The sequence below is a fragment of the Leucoraja erinacea genome, chromosome 25 (genome assembly GCF_028641065.1).
Source record: "Leucoraja erinacea ecotype New England chromosome 25, Leri_hhj_1, whole genome shotgun sequence".
Lineage (NCBI taxonomy): Eukaryota > Metazoa > Chordata > Chondrichthyes > Rajiformes > Rajidae > Leucoraja > Leucoraja erinaceus.
Genome location: NC_073401.1, coordinates 23,594,879 through 23,605,415, shown reverse-complemented (window position 1 = coordinate 23,605,415; position 10,537 = coordinate 23,594,879). Strand labels below are relative to the sequence as shown.

Genomic DNA, 10,537 nt, shown 5'->3' with positions numbered 1-10,537 from the left:
TATCCCCATCAGCTATCCCTTAAAGTTCCTGAAACCACTGGCATCTCACATGTTTAGTCCACACCACTGCTGGTTGTGGCACATTCATGGAGACTTTAGGCTTTAGAGATATCGCATGGAAAGAGGCACTTCGGCCCACCGAGATGCCGACCAGCAATCACCCCACACAGTAACACTATCCTGCACACTAGGGGCAATTTTACCAAAGCCAATTAACCCACAAACCTGGACGTCTATGGGGTGTGAGAGGAAACCAGAGCACCTGGAGAAAATCTACACAGTCACAGGGAGAACGTACGAACTCTGTACAGACAATCCATAGTCAGGATTGAACCCGGGTCTCTGGTGCTATAAGGTAGCAGGTCTACCGCTGCTCCAATATGCCACCCTTTACTTGCTGAGGAACGATTCTGACATTTAATAGACGGTTACCTCAACATCTCTAAGGATGCCTATGTCTATGCCTGCCCGAACGCATCGACCACTGGATGTGTAACACCAACTGTAAGTTCTGATTGTCGTGCTTTATCTGTAGGGCTTGTGGTGTGGAGAAGGGGGGGGGGGGGGGGCTAGAATCAGATCATAGCAATCCCAACCTGTAACAACCAGCAGTTCAGGGTACTGGGGAGTGGAAGGCTGTCTTTAGTAAGTAGTCTAGCAGCCCATTGTGCAGTGAAATATAGAATTCACTGGATTGTGAGGTAGAAAATAATGTTGATGATGCATTGCATGTTAGAGCAAATGATTTTTTGTGTCAAACAATGTAGAATCCCTACACTTAAAGCTTGCAATGTGATTTGCAGTGTGATTTCTGTAATTTTGCAATTACGCTCTAGAAATGTGAAGATGTTATAGAAACATAGAAAATAGGTGCACGAGTAGGCCATTCGGCCCTTCGAGCCTGCACCGCCGCTTTAGATCAACGTATGTTTTACGTCGATCTAAAGCATAACAGATCAGTTGACCTACTCAATACCCAAAAGGGATTTTGTTCCGGAGCAGCAATCTACAAACGTGGCCGGTAAGATCTACATTTCACCTTCTACAGGCAAACTTTCAATCTCAGTTTGCTTGATCACCTCAAGTTTGTCTCATAATTTCTTGCAGCAGACCCTTTTTTTCCCTCAGCCATTTGCTCTTTATACAGGCCAAGTGTCCATCTGTGAGTTCTCACATATTACAGTAAAAGGCCAATGTTGCTCCCAAACCCAGGCTGATTCCAGTCTAGTGCTACAGCCAGAGACCTCTGCATTTTGTTTTTAACAGTAAAATCTAATTCCAACTGATAATGTAGAAAACCAAAACGATCGTCTCTGTGTGGAGCTGCGGGACATGGTCAAGGTCCTCAATTATTATTTCACCAATGATTATTGGTTAGCATGCAACAAAAGCTTTTCATTGTACCTCTGTAGATGTGACAATAAACTAAACTAAACCTCAGTTTTTGCCGTGGAGAAAGACATGAAGATTGGGGAACATGGGACAGCTAATGGAGATGTCTTGGGGACAGTCTGTATTACGATTGAGGAGGTTTTGGATGAGGCTCCTGAAGATGGATAAATCTCAGGCTTGATCAGATATATCCAAAGACACTTTGGGAGGCTAGAGAAGAATTTTCATGATATGGCATGGGTGAGGCGAGGGTGACTAACGTTATGCCTCTATTTAAGAAGGGCTGCAAGGAAAAGCCTGGGAACTATAGACCAGTGAGCCATCATCTTCGGTGAGCAAGTTACTGGAGTGGTTTCTGAGGCCTCAGTTGGGCAATTGGGATGAGGAATGGTTAATGGAGTATAATACAAATGAGTGCGAGGTGTTGCGTTTCAGGAAGTCAAATCAGGGCAGGACCATCACAGTGAATGACAGGCCCATGATGACTGTTGTAGAGCAGGTACATAGTTCCCTGAAGGTGGAGTCACAGGTTGAAAGGATGGTCAAAAAGGCTTTTGGGATGTTGGCCTTCATCAGTCAGGGTATTGAGTACAGAAGTTAAAATGTTATGTTACAGTTAAAGATGTCGGTGAGGCTGCATTTGGAGTATTGTGTTCAGTTATGGTCACCCTGCTATAGGAAGGATCTTGTTAAGCTGGAAAGAGTGCAGAGAAGATTTACAAGGTTGTGGCAAGGACTTGAGGGCTGAGAGTTGGGTTGGGTAGGACTTTATTCCTTGGAGCGCAGGAGGCTGAGGAGTGATCTTAAACAGGTCAATAAAATCATGAGGGGGATAGATTGGGCGAATGCACAGTCCTTTACCCAGAGTAGGAGAATCAAGAACCAGATTACATAAGTTTAAGGTGAGAGGGGGAAGATTTAATAGGAACCTAAGGGGCAAACTTTTCACGCAGAGGGTAGTGGGTATATGGAACGAGCTGCCAGAGGAGGTAATTGAGGCAGGTACTATAGCATTTAATAGACATTTGGACAAGTACATGGATAGGAAAGGTTTAGAGGGATATGGGCCAAATGTGGTCAGGCAGGACTGATGACATGGGTGAATTGGACCAAAGGGGCCGTCTCCTTACTGTATGGCTCTGACTAATTTGTTGAGCAAAACTCTGACCTTTTATCCAAAACTGCAGATCACATCAACAGTCGGGGGTTTAAGGAGTACCTGGCTATTAGAACACTGGTACTAATCCCGGTCTTCAATCAACCCACCGTTCTCCCTCTGCAGTTACCTGTAGCCAAAAATAATTCCATGAATCTTCTCTGGGTGATATTATTTGGGGAGGGGGAAGGGGAGGGAGCTGTGTTGTATCTTTGGAGTGGGGCTGTGGTGTTTATTTGCATTGACATTGTTGGTACCAGAAAGCTGCCCTGTACGTTTCCGTTGTGTTGTCCCACAGTGGAGGTTGGCATTGCTCCTTTCCTCTTCTGCTGGTGACAGAGGACACTCTGAGGTCCATTGGCCTGGAGTTGGCCGCACTCAGTAAATGTCTGGGCACAGGTTCCAGTCTTGTGTCTCCTTACTCTCCCAGTAGCCACCTTTGTAAACATACATCTCCTCTCCAGTGATGGGGTCTTCCTTCTTCTGAAACCACACAGGCTTGTAAGCATCACAGTCCCTGCCTGTAATTGAAAGAACAGGATTTCATTTATCGAGTCACAGAGAGACAACGCACAGGCTCTTGGCCCACCGAGTCTGTGCCAACCATCAACCATCCGTCTGAAGAAGGGTCTCAACCAAAAATGTCTCCTATTTCTCTCTTTCCAGAGATGCTGTCTGACCCGCTGAGTTACTCCAGCTTTGTGTGTCTATCCTTTTACACAAATTCTACTTTGATCCCCATTTTTAATTTAGACTTTAGAGATACAGCGTAGAAACAGGCTCTTTGGCCCACCGAGTCCGCACCGACCCGTGATCATTCTAGCACTATCCTACACACTAGGGACAATTTACAATTTTTTTGAACTAAAGCCAATTAACCTGCAAACCTGTGCACCTTTGGACTGTGGGAGGAAACCGGAGCACACAGAGAAAACCTACATGGTCACTGGGAGAATGTACAAACTCCATACGGACAGCAGTCAGGATCGAACCTGACTCTGGCACTGTAACTCCAGTAACTCTCCCGCTGCGCCAGTGTGCCGCCCCATTCTCCGAACGTTTCCATCAACTCCACCCTCATTCCATTGCTCACCTACACACTGGGGACAATTTACTGTGGCCAATGAACCTACTAATCCACAAGCCTTTGGGGCATGGGAGAAAACTAGAGCACCCAGATGAAACCCTGTGTGATCAGAGGGAGCAAAACTCCACACAGAGAGCACCCAAGGTCAGGATTGAACCAGGATCTCTGGGGCTCTGTGGCCCGGGCTCTCCCAGTTGTGTCACTGTGCAACCCACAAATAGTGGCTCTCAAAACATCCTGACATCTAAAAGCACCGTGCAAGCAATTTGTGAAGCACAGTCACTGTAGTAGGTAGGAAGTAGTAGGCCCCCCTCAGTCATGGGTGATGCATCCTAGTTTGCAGGTGATGTGTGGGGGTCGGATGCAAGCCTGGGCGATGTCATATGGAGGACAGGCTGTTGGTCATGCAGCACGTCCCCCCCCTTTCCATGTCGCTGATCGATCCAAAGGAACAGCGGGGCCGTTACAGTTTGGCAACAGCGCTGTCGCAGGAGCTGTCAGAGCGAGGTTGTAGACAATGATGAACTGCCTTAGGGGCTCCGACTCTGGAGGTTTTAAATCAGAGTTTTCCCTCTCTTAGGTGGACTGCCTTCCCAGGCTGATGAGCCCCATCTGCCTGAGAACGAAGAGAGACCTGGCATGGGAGGACCGTCGAGAGGACAGAGGGACCCGGCGTGGGGGGGCCACTGAGAGAACAAAGAGGGACCATCAGGAGAACATTGAACACTTTGTAACTGTCGGCGCCCTATATGTGGTGACTTTGCATACTTTGTGTATGGTATGCAATACAAAGAATTTTAATGTGACATGTCACATGTGATAAAGTATCATTCATTCATTCCAAGTTCCTTCTGGACTTTTAGGAATGTCAGTTTTCAATACGAAGTCCACCTCCTTTCTTCACGGTGAAGTTTCCCTCCCCCCCCCCTAATGGCCAGACTCCAGCTACTGGATCGGTGATTGTTCCTCGTCTGGGGATAGTTCTACCAATGTGCTCGGTGATGAATCTGTGGAATTCATTGCCACAGAAGGCCTTGGAGGCCAGGTCAATGGATATTTTTAAGGCAGAGATAGATAGATTCTTGATTAGTACAGATGTCAGGGGTAATGATGAGAAGGGAGGAGAATGGAGTTAAGTGGGAAAGATAGATCAGCCATGATTGAATGGTGGAGTAGACTTGAAGGGCCAAATGGCCTAATTCTGCTCCTATCTCTTATGAACTAAGAACTTATCAAGGATACGTTGATGTCTACACAGGTCATGGGAGGCTGAGCTGGGTTTAAGGACTGGTGTGAGTCGAGAGGGCTGCTTTACCCTGTCAGCCAGCTCTGCTTTCACTCTTCCCTGAGCCTCACCCAACACACTCTTGGTTCTCACCGTCCTCCAAGGCTTTGACTGCCTCGGCTTCCCTCAAACGGCGGGTAGCTCTCTGCTTCTCTTCTAGCCGCTGCTTCTCCACGTTTGCCTCCTCCCAATCGCCGTTTTCCATCAGGCGCTGATCCGGCCTCAGACGGCTGTCAGTAGGCGCCGTCATGTTCTCCACCTCGTTCAGGGTTAACGCCAGCTCGGAGAAGTAGTACATGTTTTCTGCATTGTCGCTGAAACAGAAGGACATATTGTTGCTGTGATTCTCAGCAGGGAACCCACATCTAATGGCCTCGGAACGGTACACAACATTCGACAGAGTTTAAAAGGCTACATTTTGAGGATAGGTTCCAGAATTGTGTACAGTTCTGGGCACCATGTTATAGGAAGGATATTGTCAAGCTTGAACGGGTTCACAGAAGATTTACGAGGATGTTGCCAGGACTAGAGGGTCTGGGCTATAGGGAGAGGTTGAGTAGGCTGGGTCTCTATTCCTTGCAGCGCAGGAGGATGAGGGGTGATCTTATAGTGGGTTGGGTACTTTTCGGCACCGCTGTTTCGGCGCCTCCGTTTTGGAGGGTTAGGGTTATGGTTAGGGTTAGGGTTAGGGTTGGGTCGGGTACTTTTTGGCGCTGCAAAGGAAACGATCTGCTTTAAGTTTTCAACATTTCCTTCCCTATGGCACATTAGCACAGTCTTATGTCAGTGCTAATGCTAAATACATATGACAAAATAAATTCAACAGCATGCTGTAGTGAGAATAAGAAACATATTAAATGAAATGCAGGTCAGTAAATTTTGATGAACTTTCTAAAACGTTAAAAACCCCCATCGGCCATCCCTCACGAAAAGCAGTCCTGAATTCTAACCCTAACCCTAACCCTAACCATCCAAAACGGAGGCGCTGAACCGGCGGTGCCGAATGGTACCATTCCGCTTATAGAGGTGTATAAAATCATGAGAGGAATAAATCGGGTAGATACACAAAATCTCTTGCCCAGAGTAGGGAAATCGAGGACCAGAGGACATAGGTTCTAGGTGAAGGGGAAAAGATTTAAGGTAATCTGAGGGGTAACTTTTTCACACAAAGGGTGGTGGGTGTAAGGAACCTGCCAGAGGAGGTGGAGAGGGACTATCCCAACATTTAAGAAACAGTTAAACAGGTACATGGATAGGACAAGTTTGGAGGGATATAGACCAAATGCAGGCAGGTGGGTCTAGTACAGCTGGGACATGTTGGCCGGTGAGGGCAAGTTGGGCCAAAGGGCCTGTTTCCACATTGTATGACTCTATGACTAATTTGAGTGCTTGTGGCTGAAGAATTGAGGTATTTTAGGAGTCAGTGGAGTAGAATAAATACATATTTATTTTGGGTAAGGGCCAAAAAACAAGAGAGTATGATATTAAAACTGGAATTAGGCCAGTCACAACCAACATAGGAAGCAGTTTCTCCACATAAACACTAGTATAAAATTGGAACATGGGTGATTGGTCAAGTTAAGTTTTGAAGACTGGGATTGGGTGGAGGGAGAAGGTGACAGCAGTGATGAGAACTAAAGATAGGAGGGGAAATGGCAAACACGCACCTTACCGCATCTGAAACGACGACAAGAAATGTTACATGGTATGTACCAGCATGCATGGCTTATTTACCACAAGGTTGGTGTAGACTTCGTGATAAACCAGATGTGGCTCTATGGATCACAGAATCCCACACCACAGAAAGAGGCAATTGAGCTAATTGAATCTGTGCCCACTCTTTGAAAGGACTCCAGATCACAAATTGTTCCAGACTGCATTCAAAACAGTCTAATGCCTGAGATGATGTTTGATAAATTTACACCATGTGTTAATCTATCTGTGTGAAGGCAATACTCACGGAAGTGGATATTTCCTCCACAGCACCTTGGGTGGAAGGGTCTGGTAGACGGTTTTCTGCTTGCCTTCGCAACTGGTCCCATCTTGACTGCTCTGTACAACCTTTGCAAACTCCATCTTCTCATCCCATGTCCCTGACAGGATATAATTAGCTTTTCCATCTCGGTCTGTCACTACACCTGTCACCTGTTGTACCACAAGAAAAATGTTCTCATTGTGTTACCTATCAGGAGGGGGAGGGGAGGGGGAGGGGGGGGGGGGGGGGGGGGAAGTTGAGAGGAAAGAGAGTAAGGGTAACAAAGTTGGGAGCCTCCCTGTTAGCTGTGTCCCCCTGTCACAGGTTCGAGGAAGACTGAGCCACTGGGACAAACCTGAGACCATCTTCGGCACCGCGTGGTCAAGACTGGGTTGCCGGGGACAAGTCTGAGACACCAGAACCTCTTGCTGCCCACAGACAATGAGGGACTGTGCCCACACACAAGAGGCAAAGGCTGGCTGCCAGGATAATTGAGAGATTGCCAGTGGCCTCCCGAGGCAAAGGTGAACTGCAGGAAGAAGCCTGTGATCGCCTCGTCTCCCTCTTCAAAGACCAGGACTAAGCTACTGGGCCAAGCCGAGATCATCTGTGCCATCGCACATGTGCTCTGATGGTGAGCGATAGCGCTCCCATGCAGCCCTGGGCTTTCTAACCACTGTAAATACAATATTTCACATGAATTTGCCCTACTACAAGTGTCATTGCCAAACCCCGCATTGTCCCTGATGCCACAATTTATTGTTGGTGATAATTTCAAAGATCAGTTATGATTATTTTTGGACCACACTGAATTTGAAAAAACAGCAAATAATTTAATAGTTGCGATCAAATTAAATGAACCAGCATTCTGCTGCTAAAAGGAAATCCCCGCTACACAGGCAGAATACGTCGTGCCACTCACCTTCCTGGCACAGTCCCGTGAGAAGTAACTATAGGGACTGAATTTGAGTTGACACTTGTCCTTTGTCTTGAAGTTGATGATATCGATGTCTCCTGACTGAAGGAGAGAATGCACGATTACACTCTGAATCTTCACAAGAATTTAATTACAAGTTCTTGTAATTGATAGTCTACAGTTGAATGAAAACTGGATTTGATTTTTTCTTGAATGAATTGCTGAAGTTTAGTTTAGTTTAGAGATACAGCGCGGAATCAGGCTCCACCGCGTCCACGCCGACCAATGATCCCTGTAGACTAACGCTATTCTACATACACCGGAAACAATTTTACCGAAGCCAATTAGCTTACAAACCTGTACGAATGTGGGAGGAAACTGGAGCACCAGGAGAAAACCCATGCAGGTTACGGGAAGAACGTACAAAGCTCAAAGAGAGAGAGAGGGAGGGAGGGAGAGAGAGAGGGACGGAGTGGCAGAAATTGATTAATTTCCCCTCATTTTTTAATGGTTCAATGGTTTAGTTTATTGATCCAGCGCAGAAACAGGCCCTTCGGCCCACCGAGTCCGCACCGACCAACGATCCCCGCACAGTAACACACACCAGGGACAATTTACACTTATACCAAACCAATTAACCTCCAACCCTGTACGTCTTTGGAATGTGGGAGGAAACCATAAATCTCAGAGAAAACCCATGCAGGTCATGGGGAGAACGGACAAACTCCGTACAGACAGCACCCGTGGTCGGGATGGAACCCGGGGCGCTGGCGCCGCAAGAGCTGCAAGGGAGCAACTCCACCACTGCGCCACCGTGTCGCCCTCGGGTTCTTTATTGTCACGTATGCACAGCACATTGAACTTCTGTTGCACAACCCACAAATGCACAGTCGCCGTAGTTTGGTGCTGTTTGCAAAGAAAAGGAAAAAGGCCAACAAGCCAAGTCCACATACTGGAAATACTGAGGCGCCCCTGATCCAGCTGCTGCAGGCCTGGGGATCAAGTCCCACTCATCACCCGACTGCCCGTGTGTGCAAGGGGTGCCTTCTGCAATCAACCTTGACAAACAACCATACCCTCTTCTGCTGGCCCACTCATCTTGGTTCTTGGTTCTTGGTTTCTTGGTCCTCCAAAATATTCCAAGTGGAATTTAAACTGGAGGTGGTGAAGGGAGGGCTTAATCCAGAAAGGGTTATTGGGAAGAAAGAGCTACTTTAAATTTCCTCGCCTGTTATGGAACTGGTTCGGTGGATACGGTGAACGTGTGGACATCTTTGCGCCAGAGATCCAGGATGGTCCTCGTGCCCTAATCCATTCCCAATGTTTTCAAACAAAAGGACACAACACACAACACAATGGCAAACTGCCTGACTTACTGCTTCACCGATCCATGTATAACCACCTTCATCTCCTCCCCACCACTGCACCAGTTAACCCAAGTACTCTTGTTTCTGTTCTGACCTGACGTTTAGTTTGTAAGAGTTATACCAAGCTTGTCACTGACCTGGTCGATCCACAGCTTGCCGACAATGATGTTGTGTACAGTGGAGGTGACCTTCCTCCACATATAGTGGTTGCGCCCCGTGTGGAACTGTAAGTGAATAGCACCTGCGGGACAACAAGAAGCAGATGAGAGCAGAGACAATAGGACGTTTGCGTCTTTCTATCTGAGGTGAACCATCCATCCTGTACCCCTTGCTTCGACCACAACACGCTGGCAGTCTGACAACCTAACAATAGCTGCAGAGGCAGGAGAGATGTATCCAAGGGGAAAACAGATCTCTATTTGACAGGCAAAAATTCTAGCACAAATCGAAGAAGGGCAAGATTCGATGGGTCAGCAGGACCAGCAGAGGCACTGAACAATGGCTGCCTGCACTGCTGTAGGAAGCTCAGATGCTTCTAAACAGGATGGATTTCATGGTAATGAATTCGAGAGAAAAGGTTAAATCACTCAACCCACAATTGGGTGGCGCAGCGGTAGAGTTGCTGCCTCACAGCGTCAGAGACCCGGGTTCGATCCTGACTACTGGTGCTGTCTGTACAGAGTTTGTACATTCTCCCCATCAGGTTTTCCCCGGGTGCTACGGTCTCCTCCCACATTCCAAAGACGTGCAGGTCTGTCGGTTGATTGGCTTCTGTACATTGTCTCTAGTGTGTAGGATAGTGCTGGTGTACAGGGTGATCACCAGCCAGTGTTCGACGCAGACGCCCTGGATCGAAGGGCCTGTTTCCACGCTGTTTCTCTCAAAGTGTCTAAAAAAAAGGTGCTCCGGTTTCTTCCCGCATTGCAAAGACATGCAGGTCGGTAGGTTGGCAGATGATATCGGCCCATGGTGCAGGAAAGTAGCAGGAGAATTGGGGGCAGGTGGTAAGCTGACGGGGATGCAAGAGGAACAACAGATTTCGTGGAGCCAGGTGCTTGATTAGTATGGGTGTTGGGGATTATGGGGAGAAGGCAGGAGAATGGGGTTGAGAGGGAAAGAGATCAGCCATGATTGAATGGCAGAGTAGACCTGATGGGCCAAATGGCCTAATTCTGCTCCTAGAATTTATGAACTGCATGGTGACATGACAATAGGACCTTCGGCCCAACGTACCCCTGTTGTATGACTCAATGAGACTATCTCTATGAGAAATCCAGTGTTTTGAAAGACATTTTAATATTGAATGCTCCAGATCGACTGAGGTGATTTTCCAAGAACTATAAGCTATTGTAGAAATTG

The 10,537-nt window shown here is 47.3% G+C and overlaps 1 protein-coding gene across 4 annotated transcripts in view; it reads right to left on the bottom strand.

Moving 5' to 3' along the window:
* Positions 1–1,631: 1,631 nt before the first annotated feature.
* LOC129709100 (oxysterol-binding protein 2-like) overlaps positions 1,632–10,537 on the bottom strand; it is a 180,483-nt gene continuing 171,577 nt past the window's right edge. For all 4 annotated transcript variants that reach the window (XM_055655215.1, XM_055655214.1, XM_055655216.1 and 1 more), the window contains 5 exons: positions 9,316–9,419; positions 7,818–7,913; positions 6,881–7,065; positions 5,014–5,234; positions 1,632–3,069 (listed from right to left, as the gene is read on the bottom strand). In XM_055655215.1, the coding sequence (XP_055511190.1) occupies positions 2,927–3,069; positions 5,014–5,234; positions 6,881–7,065; positions 7,818–7,913; positions 9,316–9,419 (749 nt within the window). In that variant the 3' untranslated portion in view covers positions 1,632–2,926. The remainder of the gene's footprint in view (positions 3,070–5,013; positions 5,235–6,880; positions 7,066–7,817; positions 7,914–9,315; positions 9,420–10,537) is intronic.